Source organism: Elgaria multicarinata, chromosome 3 (genome assembly GCF_023053635.1).
Source record: "Elgaria multicarinata webbii isolate HBS135686 ecotype San Diego chromosome 3, rElgMul1.1.pri, whole genome shotgun sequence".
Lineage (NCBI taxonomy): Eukaryota > Metazoa > Chordata > Lepidosauria > Squamata > Anguidae > Elgaria > Elgaria multicarinata.
In genome coordinates, this window is record NC_086173.1 from 113,580,350 (window position 1) to 113,603,103 (window position 22,754).

The window sequence follows — 22,754 nt, forward strand, 5'->3', positions numbered from 1 at the left end:
TTTGCTGATCTGTAGACCAGTACCTAAATTGTCCTTAATTCCTCACCGTCTTTTTGAAACATGTGAATATATTGTAATAAATCAAACAAAGAGAACGTATATATAAATTCAAATTACTTCGGCCATAATGCTTTTCTCTTCACACATTTAACTGCCAGCGTGTGAATAAGCAAGTAGTACTCATGCATATAAGGATCAGGCCTGTGACAAATTTAGTATTCAAGCTAAACATAAAAAATACAAGATAGCTCTGTGGTTTCAACTTCCATCTCTCAAACTGAGCAGGGGGTTGGACTCAATGGCCTTATAGGCCCCTTCCAGTTCTACTATTCTATGATTCTATGAAATGCTGGGAAATGCAGCCCCAAAGGCAACTTTGGAAGAAAACGAAGTGCTCCAGGGCTAGAAGAAACTGTATCTCCATATAGTTGAATCAGTGTTGTGTAGTGGTTATCATGTCAGATTAGCACTGAAGAGAGCTGAGTTCAAATCCTCACCCAGCCATAAAGCTCACTGAATGACTTTGAGGCAGCCACTATCTTTCACCCACTAACCTATCCCACAGGGTTGTTGTGAGGATAAATGGGAAGAGCCAGGTGTGGCGTTACACCCCACAAGTCAATTCCAAATGTATGTCTGAAATTTGTAAGTCTGTGGTTTTTAGAATGTTGGCCTGAGTGGGTGGAGTTAGAATGTCTTGGGAGGGGGGAGGAGTGATATATAAGGGAATGACTGAGGGGATTGAGAAGACTTTTCAGGGGGACTTGTTAGGTACTCTTAGAGTCTGTAGTGCTCTCTGTATTTATGGTACTTAAGTTCTGGGAAATTTGAGGGTCAGTGTAGTGAGTGGTGTCTTTAGAGCGTGGTGTGCACGTAGTTGATGTATATTAATCAATACTGAGAATAAAGAAAGTTCAAGAGTGATTGTGTGAGAAAAAGGAAAGCGCGTATGTGAATGAGTGACAGGATTGTATGAAAGGTTTCAAAAAGGTTTTTAAATGTTGTTATTTGAAACAAAGCTTGTGAACTTTAAAAAATAAATTTTGATTGTTTTGTTTTTAAACTACCACAAAAATCCCACGTGTCTGTTTGGCATTTATCATCTTAAGTTTACACATATAACACCTACTCTGACAATCATTCACCTAAGCAGATATAACTCACAGCGCATTATTATATATATTAAAATCCTTCTCCATTTTAACCCCTTTCTCCACATAGTTTGGAGGAAGGTGGGTTTTATCCCTTGCCTCAGGCATATCAAGCGGTGGTGCTTGGCTTGAGGAGGGAGTAGCCACGGCCTGGTCTGTTGTTCAGAGCCTGTGTCGTGGCACCAAGTGTGCAATTATTCTGTAAAATATTTAAAGTATAGGAATCATTTTAGGATCAGTTCATTGTTCTATATGACAGATATTCTATACAGTGCTGTATTGTGGAATAAGGAACATCCATTGCATTATCTGAAGATGTAAACATGTGAAATTTTGTACAATGAAGGAATAATTCTTAAATAATTTTCAAGGAACATCTATAGTTCACTGGAGATAGGGGTTGGTTAGTTCAGAGGGAATAACATGCCAGTTTCTTATTTCATGAATTCTGAACACACAAGAGAATAGTTACTTATGTATATTGTAAGCAATATATTTCAGGTATAAATGTGTCAATTACAAATACTGATAAATTTAGGAAGATGGGGAAACTATTAACCTCAAGGCTTCAAATCCATCACTCATTTTTTGACTAGTAGGAATCCCTGGTGTTCCAGTTTGGGTCCAACAATATGCATCTTTAATCTCAGATTTTCTATGAAATCTCTTGCAGATTGGACAAAAATTAGTGACAAACCTTTCAAATATCCCCCATTTTTTGTTCCCTGCTTTCTTGCTTGTCCATTTTTAGAAAATGGTTTATGGCTGCAATAATCCCTGTAAAAAACTAGTTGTTATGAGAGATAATAGCTTGTTATCTGAATGTTTATCACCTTTGACTTCACTTTGGGCTATTACACAACAAAAGAATGAACTGGGGTAAGGCTGCCAGGTGTATTAAATTATATTATGAATTATAGTGATTCTATAGTGGGGATTAGCGTCCAAAGAAAATCACAGCAATTGCCAAACTCATTATCTGATAGGATTGCAGCCTGGACAAAATCCCAGGGGCTAAAGGTCAGCATTTTATCCATTATGTCATCCCTCTAATCTCTGTCTGCTGTGTGCGGAGCACCATATATTGTGAATGTCTCTCCCTGATTCCGCAGAACTATCCTGCAGCGATGGAGTATCTGAAGTAAATAGGGGAAATGATAACATTGGCTTAGTAAAAATTCACTCTGACTGAGATCGGTTTTGCTAGTTCAACATAAAACAAGAATGTGGTACAGATAAATTAATCTGCTTAGTTCACCTGTTGCTGCAGCAGCTTCTGCTTTCTTTGAGTTGTTATTAAATAGGCAATGTCTAGCATTGCCATTCTGCAAACTCAAATCATGCTAGCCGAGCTCAATGAATCTTTATGTTGCGCAAGTAGTTGCCCAATAGGCTTACCCATCTGGATCTGCAAAAATTAAAGTTACATTTGCGCAAGCATAGTTGTGCAAGCAGTTTTGCATTATGCTTGCTTCTGTTTGATCCACCACATGCTCTCTTGACCCTTGCCCATTATGACTTATTTGAGCTATCTGCGGGGGGATGACTGGATGGATCAGGGGAGTGGTGAATGCATCACTGCATGATGATGTGGTCCCCATTGCCTTGAAGGAGGCAGCAGTATGACCATTCCTGAAAAAACCCTCCCTTGATCCAGAGATTTATGGCAACTATCAACCGGTCGCCAATGCCCCATTTCTGAGTAAGGTGCTCGAGCGAGTGGTGGTGTCTCAGCTGCAGGTGCTCTAGGATGAAACTGATTATCTGGATCCATTCTAGTCCGGATTCAAGCCTGGTTTTGGAATGGAATCAGCCTTGGTCTCCCTGACGGATGACCTTCTTCAGGAGAGGGACAGGGGGAAGGTGACCCTGTTACTACTTCTTGATCTCTCAGTGGCTTTTGATACCATTGACCATGGGATCCTCCTCGACCACCTCTGTGAGTTGGCAGTTGGAAGCACTGTTCCAGAGAATAGTATTGAGGGACTGTACTTCTGCCCTATGGCAGTTGAATTGTTGGGTGGGGCAAGGTGTCACTAGTATACTGATGACACTCAGCTCTATTTCTCTGTAATTGGGAAAGGCCGTGCACATTTCAATCCGGATCCTGGATGCAGTTATGGCTTGGATGACAGCCAACAAATAGAAGCTAAATCCTGATAAGACAGAGGCCTGGTGGTTCCCAGGTCCAGGAATCAGGGTGTTTGCCTGGATGGGGCTGCACTCCCTCTGAAGGAGCAGGTCCATAGTTTGAGGGTGCTTCTTTGTCACTGGAGGCCCAGATGGCCTCAGTGGCCTGGAGCGCTCATTGCCACCTTCAGTTGCTATGCCAGCTACACCCATTCCTGGATAGGGATAGCCTAACCACAGTGATCAGACGCTGGTAACCTCACGATTAGACTACTGTAATGCGCTCTATGTGGGACTGCCCTCGTCTGTGGTTCAGAAGCTGCAGGTAGTGCAGAATGCAGCAACTAGGGTGCTCACTGGGAGACCAGCTTTGCTCACATAACACCTGTGTTAATAGAACTGCAGGGGCTGCCTATTAGCTACTGAGCCACATACTGTATAAGATTATGTTACTGTCATATAAAGCCTTTAACAACTTGGGATCAGGATACGTAGCAGTCTGCCTTCCTTTATATTACCCAGGCAGCCTCTATGATAATCAGAGAAGGCCTTGCTGGTCATTCCAAAATGAGCAGTATGTCACCATGAAGTACCAAGATGGCAGTCCATAGTTCCTTCCTCCTCACCACCCACCCACCCAAAAAAATGAGGGAAAGAGGGAGGGACAAAGGAAGGAAAATGCCACTTCCTTATTTCCAACCTGGCAGGGCTTTGGATAAAGTGGTTCCTCCACTTTCAAATCTCTCCAGTCCCACCAGCAGGATTGCTCTCTGGCTTATTTATTATATTTTTATCCTGCCCAATAGCCAAAGCTATTGTGGTATAAGGTTTTATGAACAAGAGTCCACTTCATCAGATGCTTTGTTGTAAATATGTTCCAGTCCCCTAACATTTACCGTAACATGTGCATGTACAATATAAGTAGAATGCTGATGAATCACTAGCCAACAACAACAATCACAACCCCAAACTCTTTAATAAAACCTAGCTCTTTCTGTTTTAATTTAGATTTTAAAAGCCCTGAATTCAAAGGTGGAGATGTTTTTATTTCCTGGAACCTTCACTGGAAGCATTCAATAATTGAATGTCATTTATTATCTATTTATTCCTAACATTTATATTCTTTGTATCAAATGTGACACTGATGACATATGGCAAATATGGTTAACTGTGGCAATCAGGAAAGGGAGAGTCATGCAGCTAAACTAAAAACAATCTGAATATGCTTTATTTTATTTTGGTGCTTGAAAAGTTATGCTGTGTTTTATTCTTTGCTGCTTCCTCCTCCTCCTCCAACATCTTCCCATTGTTTTTGTCATTTAGATCGTAGTCCTATGTATGTTTAGACAAAAAGAATCCTACAACTCCCAGCATGACCCAACCAGCCATGTAGGGCTTTTTTCTATCTAAAAATGCACAAGACTTTCCATGATCCCTTGGAAAGTCTTAGTTCCTCTGTTCCTTTCGTTTTTTGGTCTGTAAAAGGCTTGAGAATGGAAACCCACTGAGTGTTTGTAGGGACTTTCAATGAAGCAAGTCTAACAGGCCTCACTTAAAAAAAAATAGAGATAAAAGTACAGGCTCGGCTTTTAAAAATAATTTTCAGGATGGCACAGCTATGTGATCATTTAGGAATCACATTGGCAAATTAAGTCTGTTAGGCAAAGAAGACAAGAAGTAGAAAATATCGCATTACATCTTGTAGCATAGTTGCTTGAGAAGCCATTGGAAACCACTGGCTTTCCAGCGGAGGTGTGTGTGTGTGTGGGGGGAGGCATTGCAACTAGGAACAAAGGGATAGAGAACTCGCTCCTGTCTTTACTAACTCCAATATATGGGACAGGGGGTGGTGGTTTCTTTTCTAGGAGCATTTCTACATTAAGGGAAATCACGTTGCTTACCTGGGACTTTTGCTTCCTGATTCTTTGGCGCAATAGTTATGGGCTGCATTACACAAGCAAAGAGAGGTGACCGCACAGTTTGAATTGAATACTTCCCCTCCATTCACTTCAATTGAGACAGTGCCATCTAGTGGTGGAAGATCCTGATTTTTCAGGATATTACCATATTAAAAGTAGATCTTTTCATAGTGGGATTTCCAGGGGATACCACAGGAGACGTCTGGGTCATTGGCAACATCATGTAATGGACCTGCAAACTTCCATGACTGGATAATCACAGGCATGCAATAAATCGCTCATTTAGAGGAGCCTGGATCTGTGCCCTAATTTTCAGACTGTTGCCTTTGTCCAACAGAAATTCCTGTCGGCTTGGGCAGTTGAAGTTATTCTTCAACTTCATAGGCTGAGTTCAGTTTCTTGATCCACTTCCTTTTGTTTAGACACATGTAACTAGTGGAGGGCTTATCATGTTGAAAGACAGGATAAATGTGGAGTGTGGACCTGTATATTATAGGGATTGCGATATATATGTCAAATTATACTGCAGCCTTATCCCTGACTGCTGTGCTCTTTAGTGTTCGAGCACATGCTTTGCATGCAGAAGTCCCAGGTTCAGTTCCCAGCACCTCCAGGCCAGGTTGGAAAAGCCTGAACTCCTGGAGGGCCTACTGCTGCCGCCCTCTTCCATCCTGTACAGCAGAGAGCCTCGCCAACTGCTATCCCGCTGTGGCACTTGTTGCAGTGAGAGAGTGGCTGGTAGGGCTTTCTGGAGCAGCTGCCCACCCTCTGTTTCACACTGAATCATAGAATAGTCGAGTTGGAAGGGGCCTACAAGGCCATTGAGTCCAACCCCCTGCTCAATGCAGGAATCCACCCTAAAGCATCCCTGACAGATGCTTGTCCAGCTGCCTCTTGAAGGCCTCTAGTGTGGGAGAGGCCACAACCTCCCTAGGTCATTGTTCCATTGTCATGCTGCTCTAACAGTCAGGAATTTTTTCCTGATGTCCAGCCAGAATCTGGCTTCCTGTAAATTGAGCCCATTAGGCAGGCTCTCATGAAACCATGCGCCTGCATCTTTCAGCTGCTCAGCAATCCATGGAGTCAAGACGGTGGAAGAGCAAAGGGGAAAGGAGGGCATGGAACAGGGGAAGGGGAGCAACTTGCAGTGGTAGGAAGGGGTGCAGTTTGTGTCCTCTTTCGCCTCAGGGCTGTTCAGCAGTACTTTTTATGGGCAGTTTCCCCAGTATTTATGGCTAGTTTGCAGGCATGGGGGTATCTAAAAGCAATTTGTTTGTCTACTTAGCTGTTGATGAAATCAGGTCTATTCCAATGCTGCCCACCCCCCAAGACAACTGTCATTTGTTGGGAGAAAAAGGAGAAAGAAAATCTGCCCAGACAGCGCTGACCATGGAAACGGCTTGCAGCTGTAGGCAAAGGTCTCTGTTTCCCTGGCAGCTGTAAGCCAAAGTCCTTCCTTTCCCTCTTGTAAACTTAAGTGGTTAAGATTATTATTTGGCCAGCTGTTGAGCATCAAGCAGAGGCTTTGGGGCTCCAAAAACATTCAGGAGGGAATAATGAACCTTCCACTTTCAGCTGCAAGGATGAAGCATCCCATAGCATTATCTTTAACTCAGGTGGCAATCCCTAAACTCACTTTCTGGGGAGTAAGTCCTAGGTAACTTAGTGGGGCTGAGGATCAAGCCACATCTGAGCTAATGTCCACTGATGGATTTTGCACCAGAAAGGAAAAGGGAAAATGACATGCAGCATGCAGATAGTAAGGATTGAAGAAGGAAAATGACAGAGTTTCTAGAACAGGGGCACCATTTGCTGTTATTCCTCAGATACTAAAATGTCTTAGGTTGGCCCTGTGCTTAACCATAATAAGGGATAACCATGGTCTATTGCCTTGAGGTAAGAACCTACAGTATATATATTTTGCTTGGCTTTCTGAGCTATGATTTGCCCCCTGGAGAGTTTGCAAGGGGGAACCTCTGCAGAGATGTTGGAAAGGTGGGGAAATTGCCTTAACCATGCTTTCCTCCATGTAGATGTAACGCTTTTAACTATGGTTAATGTCAGCCTTCATTTACTAATCAACTTCGAATCATAGTTTAACATCCTGGTTTCTGAGCCATCTCTGGCCATGATTAGATTCATACCTTGATTTTTGGGCTGTCAAGACTTCATGAACAGTGTGATTGTATACATCACTACTTAGAAGTAAGTCCCACTGAGTTCAATAGGACTACATCCCAGCCTAAATATTGATGTCTGCTAAGGGTAATTGCAGTACTAATTCCAGAACACCAGCCACAACACCACATTGGCTCTTATTTCATTGGAAACTGTACCATTTGACTCTCTCAATCAGATTAGACTTGGATTGCAGTCCAAGTGTTGATGTCTGCAAAGAGTCTTTGCATTGTCTCCTATATTCCACATCAACTTTTAAGATAATTTTCTATGAAATGGGTGGCTGACAATCTCCAAGTCTAATCGGAATAAAAGAGTCAAAAAGTGTAGGGTGTCTAATGACATCCATCACATCATCAGACGAGAGTTTTATCGCCAGCTCGTTACTGGCCACTCCCAGTTTTTTGTGAGCCCTTTTGACGACGCCACCTGCTTCCTGTGCGTCTCCAGCTACTTCAAAGTAAGACCTGGTAGATCTGTTTGTTTGTTTTTTAAAATGAAACTTGCCACCATTTCCTGCTGTGTACAGGAAAAGCCGCACGATATAAATAAATAAATAAAGTGCCCACTGAATGGGCCATGTGGTTGTTGCTGCTTCCTCTTTCTTCCCTGTGTGAAGGAAGAGAAAGCTGCTCTTGTGGGGCAGAAGCAAGAGGCCAAAGTGATGGTAGGGAAATGCGATTCCCCCCCTATCTGATGGCACTCATAGTGTGGTTTTGTGTTTAGAGTGCTTGAATTAAACTGCAAAGACCCGAGTTCAAATTCCTGCTTAGACACACCACTTACTGGGTGATTGTAGGTCAGTCTGTATCTCTCAGCCTAACCTAACAACACTGTGAAACCTGAGAAACAATTTAGTGGGGCGGCATACACGTGTACACCACCCTGAGTTCCTTGGAGGAAGGGTGGGATTAAAATTAAATGGTAAATAATTTCTGTCTTTCTCAGCTGCTGTTCTCTCTTTTCAGAATATATTCCCAAATGTAGCAGCCAGACACCTAATTTATAAATGTGATTTATGATCTTTGAACCCTTCAGACCTGTAAGAGTAGCAAGTTAGCTGAAAAGACATACATGGGATTTGGTCAGAAAGCTATGCAAATAAATCTGTCGTCTAATTTAAGACAAGCTGCAATAACAAAAATGGCTTGTGGAGAAAATGTTAAGTGGAAAAAGTAAAACAACTGTTAATTATTTGAACTTCTTGTAACACCAAAGCATTACAAGCCAGTAAAGGTTGTAGGGCACAGATATAGAAATAGCAGATTTGGAGCTGAAACAAAGCCAGTTTTTTTGTTCATTTGTTTTTTTGGGTTTTAGGCAATATTTGCTTGTGGTCCAATATTTCAAAGTTACATAAAGCAGTGTTCACAACTGAAAACTAATGTTTCTGCCTAAGCATACTTCCTCTCCCAGAGAGGATAATCTCTATGAGGCATAGTAGTTTTTAGGCCTCTTAGGCTTAAGGCTGAAAATTAAAATTCTTCATTTTTGGCTTCTTTCCCAAGCACCTGAGTTCCGTATCTCTATAACTCTGGGTCATGTGCAACACATGGAGAGCAGGCTGGGTAGATGGTAATTTTACACAGTTAGTTTAAGAGTACAGCTGTACTTCCTTTGCTTAACAAAAAGCCATGGAGAGCAAGTATAACTGATCTCTCTATTAGAAATACTGTGATGCTCTTCTATACTAGGGTGACCAACTGTCAGGATTTCCCCGGATTTGTCCTGTTTTTTGTTCTTTCCATGGTGTCAGGGGGGATTTTCTATAATTTTCAATAATGTCCTGGAATGACACACCTTCCTCTTTAAGGCTGCCATTAGCATGGCAGGAGGGAATGACATGCTTTCTTGAGGCACGTCATTCCCCCAACCCGAGCTCCAATTGAGGTCTTAAAGGGGAAAGTGGGTCATTCGTGGACATTATAGAAAAGGCCCCAATTGGAGTGGATGGTGGTGGTGCAGAATGAAATCCTTTCCCCTCCTCCACTCCAATTGGGTTCTTTAAGGTGGCGGGGGAATCACGTACTTTCTGCAGGACTCAGAAAGCTGCTTCCCCACACACACACACACACACACTAGGTGTCCTCTTTTTTGGTTTCCCAAATATGGTCACCCTATTCTATACGTCCCATATGGGCTGGATCTACACCAAGCAGGATATAACACTATAAAAGCAATTTTAAAACAGTATATGGAAGGTGTCCTGGGCCCCAGCAGTTATCAGTGCACTTCAATACCATTATAAAGCAGTAGTGTAGATCCTGCCATGATCTCCCAACTATTTCCATGCATAGATAAACTAACTGGTAAGATCACTGGAAACTGAAATAATTGTGGCAAGAATTTCTATTAAAAATATGCTGATCGCACTGCTAAAAACTGTCATTTACTTTCTGTAGCAGTCAGGTAAAAGTTTAAATAACTGACTCCATTAATCCACTAGATTGGCCTATAATTCAAGGTGAACTATAACATGATTTGCTGCTCTTATTTGTCATTACTAAGTCTCTTCCCCCCCTTTTTTTTTTTAAAAAAACGCTAAATAACTTTTATGAAACCAAATAAAATATAGTGATCTCGAAGGCCTTTGCCTATGATTAATCTTGCCCTATTCTAAGACCCTTTCTACTCCCAATAGTGAAACACCCCATTTTGTCTTAACCCGTGTGGAGCCAAGATGTGTTGTACCACAACTCCCATCATCCACAGCCAGAGGTCTTTGGTCTCCTGGCTAGAGATAATTGGAGTTGCAGTCCAACGCATCTGGAGTGTACCAGGTTGGGGAAGGCAGAGATAGAGGGTGCCCATGAAGCACAGTAAGGGCACAATCCTATGCATTCTTAGACAGAAAAAAGTCCTACAACTCCCATGCTCTGTTGGCTGGGAAATCCTGGGAATTGCAGGACTTTTTCCTGGCTCAGAATGCATAGGATTGCACCTTACACAGCCCTGTTGTCACACATCCCTTTAGAAGAAGAAAAAATCCGGATGAACTCAAACATAGGATAGAGGATGCAAAGGGTGAAAATAAAATAAATAAAAAAGCTTTACAAAATGATGGGACATTCCAAGTTATGGAATCTTGCTGCTATTTTCTACTTGAAATATATATATGGGTAGATGATGTTCTAATTCCAGGATAATAATACAGAAGAATGTACTGCCTCTAAAGGATTTTATTTGTTAAAAAATAGCTTCACAATGTGGGGCAGGACGAAGGCTGGGGAAATAATGACACTTGTCACGGGCCGCATCACCAACAATATCCAAGAAGTGCTTTACTAAACAGACATAATAGTAATGAATAGGGAAAAGTGCCATGTTTTCTTAGGTACTAAATATTAAGGCTTGTATATTAATTGCGGCTTGCTGGTGACGGAGAAACAAATTATCCTGATAGACCTAATAAAATAGATGTCCTTTTTAAATAGTGAACTTAAGTGCATATGTGTTGAAAGTTTATGACTTTCATCTAATTAAGTTCATTTGCTATTTTGGCCTGGGGCCACATTAGCCCATCCCTCTCTCTCCTGTAGCAAAATTGGTTCTCCTTTTATTAGGAACACTGTCGCCGTTTGATTATATGTAGCTTAAAAGAGACTTACAGTGTCATAAATCTCTGTGATTGATTCATCTCCACTTAGAGTATATTTCAGCACATTCTTCCCAGAGATAAGCACTGACAACGATTTATGTAGCATTCTTTGGATATAAATCTGAGGGTCTGCTTTTCCTTTTATTTAGAGAGATTAAGCATTTTGTTTACTATAGCTGTGGTTGTGCGAGGTGAGCAATTGAAAGGAAGAAAAATAAACCCGATGTTTTCCAGGCGAACCCATCTAGAAGCTCTTCTGAACTCTCAGCCTTAGCGCCTCACACACACACCCAAATCTCTGTTATAAGGATAATAATAGTAATCTGATGTATTGCTTTATTATTTATACAGACATTTCTATCACTATAGAGCAACTGTGGTGTAGTGGCTAAAGTGTTGGACTGGGAGTCGGGAGATCCGGGTTCTAGTACCCACTCGGCCATGGAAACCCACTGGGTGATTTTGGGCCAGTCACAGCCTCTCAGCCTAACCCACCTCACAGGGTTGTTGTTGCGAGGATTAAGTGGAGAGGAGGAGGATTATGTATGGAGGAGGATTATGTACCTTGGGTTCCTTGGAGGAAAAAAGGTGGGATATAAATGCAATAAATAATAAAATAATAATAATTTACATTTCTATAAATTAAAATTAATAATAATCCCATCATTAAAGCAACTAGATGAAAAGAAATGCAACACAATCCAATACGAAAAGCATTTAAAAAGTATCTCGGAGAGCTAGGGCTAGCAGTTAATAAAATCTGGCGGAATCAATGGCTTGTTTAAAAAGAAAACAGAATGCCCATCAAACGCCAAGAGGATACAGATAGAAAGATGTCTAACTTCTTGGAGCAGGGAGTTCCATATATGGGGCACTGAAACGGAGAAGGGCTCCTCAGTACAGCTTGCAGGGTAGAAATAGACGGCAGCAGCAATTAGAGGCAGGCACCCTCCTTTTTCTTCCTTGTTATAGGTCACATGAAGTTTAGGATAAGCAAGCAGTGACGGGTCTCACCCATAGCCACGAGAAGTTCTGGGCAGGAAATGGGAAACAGGGCTCTGGGAACCTGCTTCCCGTCTCGGGCAGTTAGTGTGAACGAGGCAGGCAATGTGCCACCTCCACCCCCATTTAATGTGTTAGATTCCTTGTCTGAGTCTAGTTGCCCATTAAGGGAACTGGGAAGAATTTTTTCATGCCCATTGGATTGGCCATAGTTGGGCATGTTTTCTGCCTTCCCCAGGGTGCTGCTTTGTCTGTTATTCAGTTGATTGGCTTGCTCATTCTTTGTCACAGCTGGACAGAGGAACCAGTGGTGGTAGAGGAGCTATTCAAATAGCAAATCAGGGGCAGGTTAGAAAATCAGGGACCAGGAGGTGTGACAGGGTTGGACAGGGTGGTATCCGAATGGGAGCGGCTGGGTAGTTGGTGCTTAGTGGTACTCTGCCCATCTTCGTGGAGATAGCCATAGGGCAGAGCTTTCCAAACTGTGTGTCTGCTGCAGTGTGTAGGTGTGTCACGCGAACATATTATAATTTATGTATGTGTCCGTATCTCTTATAAGGGGTTAGTTTAACCTCCGGTTTGCTAGTAAAACTGAATTACTGTGTTGCGAAATGATGCATGTCTAAAAAGTGTGTCACCGACATGAAAAGTTTGGAAAGCTCTGCCATAGGGACTTCAGATCCTGTTTTCCTTGTCATTGGTCTATTGTTAGTCAGTTTTGTTTGGTATACTTTAAATATCATAAAGCTGTTACCTATTTAATTCAAGTCTGGTGCCTGCCTCTTTCTTGCCATCTGCAAAGCCATCTCAGAAGTTGCCACTAGAGATGTGCAGATCAGCAAAATCCAAGTGCGTTGAGGTTCCTTACACTCATTCTGACTTGGGTGCATAACATTGCTAGGTCTTTTTTCCTCTCCCATGGAAATGCATATGCATTTCCTTGTGCATTTTGGAAAAGTGCACATTTTCCTTACATTAACAAAAGTGTGTTTGTGCACATTTTTCATGAGCTTCCCCCCTCCCCCCGTACAGATTTTAAGAGCACGTTTTTGTGTGTGTGTGCAAATCTGTCATACTATATTGGCCCTCCTGGCTTGCCATACTAGGAAGTGCCTGAGACAACTGTCAGGCACTGTGCTTTCAGTTTTCTTGTTAAGCCTTGCTAAAAGTAGAGTGCCTGGGAGGTTACTCAGGTACTTCCTGGTATGGCAAGCCTGAAGGGCCAGTATAGTACTTCGGTATTATTGTTTAAAATATCGCTTTTATTTTGAACTAAATTTTGTACTGATTGTAAATTCCCCCTCCTGGACAGAGAGAGCCTGGTCACAGTTATCCAAGAACTGGTAAATGTCCCTTGTGGTTTACTGCAATGTATTGTACAGAGGGCTGCCTTTGAAGACCGCTCTGTAACTTCAAATACAGCTGCTAGATTGCTTACTGGGGCTGGGTATGTGGAATGTATCTTGCCAGTCTTAAAACAACTGCAACGACACCCGGTCCATTTCCAGCATATCTCAAAACGTTGGATTGATTGATTGACTGATTGGATTTGCTAAATTTATATGGTTGCCCGTCAACAGATGTTCTCTTGGCAGCTTACAGATCAAGACAATAAAAATAAAACATTAAAAAATACAAAATACAATAATTAAAAGAAGCAACAATGAATATGCAGGATTAAAAATATTTCCTTCTAATAAAGACATCACAAAACTGCTGGCCTCTCAGATTAAAAATCATACTAAAATAGTGCTGTTGTTCACCTTCAAAACTCTTCATGGCTTGGGACAAGGATATGTGAAAGGCAACTTTCTCCCACATGAATCTGCTTCAGGGCTGGCTGTTCTCCCATTGCCATGTACAGAAGCAAACTTGATTGACAATTGGATCCTACGTCAGCACTGGTAATGGGACAGGCACTGCTCCTTCAGCACCTACAGCAGGCCGGCCACATAGCAGACACAGCCCTGTCCTCCAACATCTCATTGGCACTCCCTCACCACCAGTAGGCTGAGGTGGGCATCTCACTCTCTCTAATGATACACTCAGCACTGATCTGCTTAGGCATTAAGATTGTTTTCAGAGGCCCTTCTTCAGGTCACCCAGGTGAGGTAGGTGGTGATCTAAGACAGGGCCTTTTTTGGTTTGGTAGCGTGCCTCAATTCTCCGCAGAGAAGTTTATCTAGTGTGAGCTTTCCACACAGGGCAAAAAGAGGGACAAATGAGGGACAATGATTGCCCAGGGACACATAGCAACAGCAAATAAGAGCTGTCCCTTGTAAATAAGGACAGTTAAAGCTTTTCTTAAACTTGAAGTTGACCTTTGCAGTCTCAACTACGTTGAGTTTTCTCATATAACTGCAAGGCTCCAGCATATTTTTAGATAATTGTCAACCTCATGAACAGAGACTGTGTTGGACAGCTCTGCAGTTTTTCTTTCCAGGATAGTGGGGAATGCAGTTGAAATCATGTATCTTTATTGTGGGAAGATTCATATTAATATATAAGCTCACACATTTGAGAGACGGAGGCTTTGCCAATAGGTTGTCTCATGCTTCCACATCTGTAGTAATAATTTGTGTGATAATTAAATGTAAGATTTAAACCAGAGCAATTTACTAAATTTGAACTATAGAACAGACTTCTGCATCATGCAGTTTTATGCTACACCTCCATAGTGTTAACTTCTCATTTATATTTGCTTATAGTTTGGTGAAATGCCAGGTGGAGTATGTGTGTTTTACAAAAACCAACTATGCGAAATCATTTCATTAAACACTGACTGGAACATGCATAGCCCACTAAACTCATTCAGAAGACAATTCCATTGAAATCAATGGGGCATTTCCAGTAGAAAGTGTTTAGGATTAGATTGTATTTTTGAACTTTCTCCTCCTTTATAACATGCTTAACTCATATTGATTAGTTTAGTTGAGGTATTTCCTTTAAATTCACATCTATACCAGCCTGATTTTAATCTAATGTTTTTTCAGGTACGCATTTTCACCTACCTGATAGGAAGAGAAGCCGCCTTTGCTGACAATCTCAAATGGATGGCTTGTGCCAACAAAGGTGGGTTGAATTTCTTTTGCAAGAAATGTTTATTTGCTCCTTCCTTGATGGCTGTTCTTTCTCTCTCTCTCTGCTCTCATTCATCCCTACACTGGGATCTTTAACACTTTTGTTTAATGGGACGAGGAATTGTGGTGAGAAGCCCTACTACCACTTGGGAGGATGACACTTGGACAATCAAGCTACACTGTGACAAGGGAGGTTTCCTCAAATATGGTTTGGTTACCTCTATATGAAATGTGCCCCAAAGGGGGTGTGACAAGGTGGGAGTCCCAAAATACTCCCAGTAAAATTAGTAAAATGAAAAAAATATGTTTCAAAGTTATACTTTTCCATTTTCCCCCTTTGACTTGCAAAATGAACTGAAAGTGTTTTCAGGGAGAATTGGATTAATTTGACCCCCATCATTTATGCATACTGAAATTTGTTCTACTCGGGACTAGTACAGATGGTTGCATTTCTTCCTAGTTAGAATGAGGATTTTCTCAATCACCTCTGTGACAACTGCCTGGATATCAGTCAGGTCCTGAATATAAATTCAAGGTGCTGGGTTTTAAAGCATTATGTTTAAGCACACCTTGGGTCATGTGCCTGAGAGAATGAGCGTCATCAGAGGAGTGGATTTTCATGTTTCCCTACCGTCGCTATGGCCTTTTGCTGCTGTCCCACAATAGCAACAATCTCTTTACATGGAAAAATGAGCAAGAGGCACGTGGGAGGCGGATGTCGTTGTCTAAAGGACGTGCAGACATCCGTAAGTAGGCAATAAAATGCTCATCTGATGATGCTCAACATCTTTCCTTGCAATATTGTGCATATTTTCCTGGGAGTAAGTTCCACTGAATAAACTCTCATAGGATTCTCTTGTAAATATGCCAGGGAGATCCTGCTGAATCTTCCTTTTGGGAAGCAAGATTGTTAGAAGACAAAATGAGACTGTCTCTGTTTTGGTGCCAGCCCTCTGAAATATCTTACCCTAATGAAATATTCTTTAGCCCTTCGTTGCAGGTTTTAGAAAAGCTGACAAAAGCCTTTCCTTTAAATATACTTTTTAGGCTGGATTTCTAAAAGATATTTTAGCTGATATGGTTAATTCAGAGCTTTAAAACGTAATTTGTATTTTATTTGTTTTAAGCGGTATAAAAATGTAATAAATAAATAAATAAATAAATAAGACGGTGCTGTTTAGATACATTTATTTCTTTTTATGTTGTTATCCACAACAAATAATTTGGGGGGAAATACAATCTTGCAATTCTGTTGTGTTGTGTAGCATCATATAGCCCTGGATATCCTAACTCAGAAACAAAAGTGATGTCTCCTAAGAACTATTTCTATGTGGAAATGGCAAACATTCGATAACAGGCCTTTAACTAGCTTTTCTTCATTAAGTAGGCAGTGTTTGGAGTATGTGTTTGGGGCATGTCTTTGGATTTATTGTTCTAATCTATTTAAAATAGATTTGTTCACCACCGTGAGTGCCATTTTTTGGTAGAAATGCAGTGTACAAATCAAATAAGTCAATAAATGTGGTGTCACTTGGATAATAGGTGGGCTGCAATGTCTTTTCCCACTTGATGATTTTAAGATACAGTTATTATATCACTTCTAACTATAAATCGTAGATCACAATAAGCAATGTGTGTTTATTTCCAGCCAGACATTGTCCTGGTCTCTGAGCCATAAGGAACATAAAATACAAAGTCAATCAAACTAAATTACATTCTAGCCTGAGTAGAACTTCCTTCTTCAGAGAAGAATGGCATTCTCAAGAGAGTTAGAAATACCAGAATCCCTAGCCAGGTCCCACAAAAAAAGTCCCACTCTATCTTTTAGAGAGAGAAACCAGGGGCCAAATTCAATGTGACATGGAGTTCTTTAGTTATTCCACTTTGTTGTTGTTTTGTTAATTAGCTGCACCATGCAGCTGCTTGAAGTTTATCCCCCCCCTGCCCCGCAGGAGATAATAGGAGCTGGGGGGGTGTCTTTGGTTTGGGGAAATAATACATGAGGAAAAAGTTGAGTATCTTCTTCTCCCAGCACCACTTCATCAGTCTTCAGAGCAGCTTCATGGGGTCCTGCTTGGTTTTTAAAAAGTGGAAAATTCTTGATCATGAATGTCCTGTGTTGCACCTAGTTCAACCTTAAGGATATTAGATTCATATTCAAAGGAACAGGAATGTTCCTGTATAGTTCAGAAGTCTTCATCGAAAGGCATGGGGAAGTAGCTTCATTTTATGCTATATACAGCAGACAGGTCAAGTTGATAGTAGCCTAATCACAAAGCAATGAAACCCTAGATGCATAATGCAGTGCAGGGATAACATCTCTGGATAAGCTACAGTTCTGTCTGTCCTCGCATTTTGTATTGACGTTTTCTCACTTTTGCGTGTGTAAACACACCACATGACATTCTAATGATTCATTTGAAGTACATCCGTTTAGTCATGGACTATTGCGTTAACCCCTCTCTGTGCCCATCTGATGGAAATTATTCCGTTTAAAGTCTTGTCTTAATCAGCTAATATTGCGCCAACATTTAGTCTTAGTCACTGTACAAGAATCCTTTGAAGCAAGTTTTTAACAGACAGTTTAGTCAACAGCAAAGTATGTTAGCTTTTCAGACTGCGCATTACCCATGTTTCATAAAGATCTAAACACAGCCATTTGGAAAATGTGACCGTGGGGAAGTAGCTTCCTTCCACGCCTGTTAATGTGGTATATACTTGTCCAATCTTTAATAATGGAGAAATAAAAGCTCTTCTTTGTTGCCAAGACCAAATAGCATATATGGCTCCGCACCATATTTTTGTGGTGCTTGGGGAGAATCTTTTTGTTATCCTAATGGTGTTTCTGTCAATTCCTTCTTAGCTTTCTCAATGATAAACCCCGCAAATAAAGTTCAAGGAATGAACCATCTGAAGCTATTAGAAATCCACCAGAAGGTTACTAAGCAACTGTTCATGTATTTATGCTATGGACCCAGAATGCTGGACTAGATGGACCCTTGGTCTGATCCAGCATGGCTCTTAAGATGTTCATAAGTAGCTCTGTCTGGTCTTTTCAGTGCAATGTCTCCTGGGGGGACTTCTCTTCTGGGACCATGCTCTCAAGTATTTGAGGCATCTCCAGGGCTGGGCAGAGGGGGCCCCAGTGGTGCCAGTTGGCAAGGGCCTGTGATTTTGAGGGGACCAACTCCGAGTCCCCCTGGGCAAAGTTGCTTGATTTTTCTGTTGTTGTTGATGAATTTGCCCAAAGAAAAGCACGTAAAGCATTTCTAAATGTGAAGAAGTGATGTCTTATATACATCTTGAATAAAAGTGCTTGCCATTACATTTTTAATAAATTGTTCTAGTTCAAATGTATTTAGAACTGATTAAAAATACTTAATGAGCAGTTTGAAATGGGGCCTACATTTCCTATCTGGCCCGGGCCTATTACCAGCTTTGCCCGGCCCTGGGCATCTCCCTGGCAGTTGTGGTCTGCTTGGTATATTAGCAGAGGGAGTAGTAGGGGATACTTTGTGACTTCTTTGCATCCCATAGCACTTTACTAACAACTAAATGGAGGAATCACTTGAGTGAGAGCACAGCAGAATCAAGCCATGCTTTGTTTTAGTTCATGAATGTTTCCTTTTCTTCACCAGTTAAACCAAGGAGGTCTACATTTGGTTCTCTTTCTGTATCTGTATAAATGTGGATTATTATTTTGTATCAGTGTTAAAAGATCAGATCCACTTGACTAATATAAGAAGTCAGAAGAAATTTCAATTGTTGGTTTCATTACTGCATACATAACCACTTGTCTGAAGTGGCCAAAGGCTTGTGGATGTCTCTGGCACATCATGGATTGTAATTGAACCGATCCCTATAGATGCTACAGCATAATCACTAGCACAAGTTTATTCCACTCATGGAATTGTACTCATAAGAGGTTGCCCTTATCAGCGGCTGCATTGCCAGGTTCTTTTTTTTTGTGGAGGGGGGGAAATGAAGGATAATAGCTGCAAGAGAGACACGAGACCTGGCAGCACCGATCTGCAGTCTCTCAAAAGCACTGCACTGCAGTCTGATTCCTGCATGGATGGGTAAGCCAAACCGTGCAGCTGTCACAGAGGTCACCGACCCTAAAATCAATTTTCCTTGTGGTAATTTTCCTCTTGGACGCACAGCAGAGATGGAAGGTGCTTGAAAGATTTCCAGCTGATTGAATTGTGGGTAGTGGAGTCCCTTTCTCTGGAACTGGATCACTGTGGAAATTCACACCACACTGTACGTGACACCCCCACACACACATATACACACCTCCTCCAGCTCCAGCATGCTTCTCTCTTACATAAGTAGGCCATATCTTGAGGGATCACAGGCTTAATGAGGCAAAGCAGCAACCCATTTTAAATACATTAAAACAGTCAAGATTCCAGTGCCGCTACAGAAGAGCTTATGAACGTTTACAAAGATCTTGCCTAGAGACTGCAGGAGAATGAACCTGAAGGATGAAGAAACTGCAAATATTACCAAGATCTTCAGATGCACAAGTCACATTTTCTAAAAAGCTCAGCGTGCCAAATGTTAAGGGATTCAGCCACTGACTCTCCCTCCGCAGTCAATTACAACTGAAAGTTTGCCAGCTGTAAAAACAAAGGCAGGCTTTAATGTTTTACTTCACTACAAACAAAAGAGCCAGTATTAAGTGAGTCTTTAAGAAAATAGTCTACCTCACTATAGTAATTGGACAGCCTCTTTTCTTTAATGTTAGTTTATTTAGGTATTAATTATGCTCCATGTGTCTAGCACTTTACAGAACACTGAGGAAAGAAGTTGAGGAAATTGATCAATACGCACGTGTGGAATCTGACCGGGGACAAAGTAGTAACAAGAGTCAGTGCAATGTGATCAATAATAAATCATGCAACCTATTATATTGCTAAGGAATACCTGGGTGTAGAGATGCATAAGAACATAGAGAGTGCCATGCTGGATCAGACTGAGGGTCCATCTAGTCCAGCACTCTATTCACACAGTGGCCAAACAGCTGTCGACCAGGGACCAACAAAGCAGGACATGGTGCAACAGCACCCTCCCACCCATGTTCCTCAACAACTGGTGTACACAGGCTTACTGCCTCGAATACTGGAGATACCACATAACCACCAGGGATAGTAGCCATAGATAGCTTTCTCCTCCAGGAATTTATCTAACCTCCTTTTAAAGCCATCCAAATTGATGGCCATCACTACATCTTGTGGTAGTGAATTCCATAATTTCACTATGCATAGTATCCATAATATCCTACATCCATAGTATTCCACATTCTGGTGCCCTGCAGAGAATGGTTCACACATTACATTTGGTATGTGTGCGTGACATATATCACACAGATGCGTGCAACAGGAACTGGCACTGACTTTTTGAAAAGCAGACTAGGGGGGTGAAATGGCAAGCCTAGGGCATGTAATCCTTTCCGCACTGTTTATCTGCTCCAAACTGCCCCCTTGCCGCTGTTCCTTCCATTTCATTTATTTATTTACTGACCAACATACTTATCACAGCAAAAAGTTCACCAGGCGGTTTAACACCTATAACAGAGTAAGTTAAGAATTCTTTGACAGTAAAATAGAAAGTAGCAAATTCAATAGGAGTTTACCAGGTCATGAATAACTGAAGCACACAATTATCTAAAGCTGTCATTTACCTTTTCTCAGAGGAGTGAATTGCAGCTATTTCATTCTATGGGAGAAATACAGACTTGAGAGTCTAGTATGATGCCTGAATTTGCCAGAGATGCAGAACGTGGAACTGGCTTTTTATTTTCATGATTTCTGATGGAGCATGTTTGCCATCGTAGTTTCAAATCTAAATAGTTCTAATATGAAGCACTATTTCAGGCTCCTCCAACCTGGCACTCCAGATGTTTTGGACAGCAACTCTCATAATTCTCAGCCAGCATAGCCAATAGCCATGCTGGCTGGGAATTATAGGGGTTGCAATCCCACACATCTGGAGTTTGGGGAAGGCTGCACTATTTGTTCTAGTTGTACTGGGAACATGACTTCACAGTTTCTGCAATGGAATTTGTGACACACTAGCACTAATCAGACTTTGTTCTAAATGTGCACATGGGGATAATTCCCACTCATGTCCACTGGCCCTGCCCTCACCACTAAACATCTTTGGCATAATGTCTGAAACAGTCTACGTACTGCAAACTATACAAACAATCAGGAAAGCAGTGTGTTCTTGTGTTCCCAGTTTATATGCATGTAGCCCCTCTGGACAGTACACCGAACCCACATGATGAGTAGGGATGGCAATCCTACTCACCTAACTCTACATGTTCAAAGTAACTTCTGAACAGCCATTTTGTGTGTTAGTGTATATGCATTTGTGCATGCATACATACCACGGATGCATGCCTTTTGTATGAAGAGCTCACGAACCACATAACCTGGTTTGTGACTTCATTAGAAGGATATTCAGTTGACTGGTTTGGGATTTGATTAGAAGTACAGCAATGCATGATTTTAGCAAATCTTCAGAAGATTGCCACTGAGAAACATTTGGCCCAATGATGCAGTTCACAGAGTAGTCTCGTTACTAAATATTCTTTGATGATTTATTACTGACCCTGTTCAGATGACACACTAGGCCACGGTGGTTAAACATTTTGAGCTAAATGTTATGGCTTAGTGTGTCATGCGAACCATGATTTAGCTTGTCATGTGAACCATTCCTAACCATGGTGGCTACATTACCATGGTTTAAACATGGTTTAAACATGCTCACTAACATGCTACAAAGGGTTTAGTGGCCTAACCATGGCTTAACGTGGTGTCTGAACAGATGCAGTGTCTCAGTAGATGTGGTTCTTTCTTCCTGTGGATAAATGTTTATTACACAATATGTAACATTAGGCCACAGTAATGGAAGCTGATAGAAAGTAGAGATTATGTAGTGGAACTCTGCATTCAGGTTTAGAACTAACAGAGCTAGAATCCGATTGAATTAGAAATTTCTCTATGGTAGCCTTATGTTTGTGATGCTGGGGATTTAGAAGGGTTGTGGGAAGTAACAAGTTAATAGACCCCCACCATTTATGAAGCATTTACCTTTAAGAACAAACTCCCTCCACTTTTACTTTATCCTGAAGCTGAAAAATTGACTTGGAACCAACAAAAATTAGGACAGGCTGTGCAATGGTGTATAACACTCTGAGGAATGGACCCTTTCAGGATTGACATATCATTTCACAGACTTATGCTTTCACAAATTAATGCTTGACAGGGCTTCTTTGGATTCCCCTCCCCTTCATTTTTTTCCTCCCTTCCCATTCCTCGTGGCGCAAACAGGAGGTGAGATGAATGTAATTATTATGCGTATTCCACACTTGGTTTTATCTGCATGGCCTTATGTACCTGTCTCTCTCTTTCCCCCTCTCTTTCTTTTTCAAAATGTCTATAGGCTTTTACACTCAGATCTCTACTCTAGCCGATGTGCAGGAAAACGTTATGGAATATCTCCATGTGCTTAGTCGACCTAAAGTGATTGATCAAGAACACGACGTGGTATGGACTGAAGCCTATGTTGACAGCACTGTAAGTCTGCAAGAGGCCACATTTGACACATCTTGTTTATTTGCAGAACACCAAAAGGTGGTGGTCTCATATTGCATTGAACACTACATAGAATGCCCTGAGCTTTTGCT

General features: G+C 41.4%; 1 protein-coding gene across 1 annotated transcript in view; it reads left to right on the forward strand.

Moving 5' to 3' along the window:
* The window catches only part of CACNA2D3 (calcium voltage-gated channel auxiliary subunit alpha2delta 3), a 650,216-nt gene that overhangs the window by 411,109 nt on the left and 216,353 nt on the right, over positions 1–22,754 (forward strand). Inside the window, exons 12-13 of the mRNA XM_063121610.1 lie at positions 14,972–15,050; positions 22,511–22,644. Of these exons, the coding sequence (XP_062977680.1) occupies positions 14,972–15,050; positions 22,511–22,644 (213 nt within the window). The remainder of the gene's footprint in view (positions 1–14,971; positions 15,051–22,510; positions 22,645–22,754) is intronic.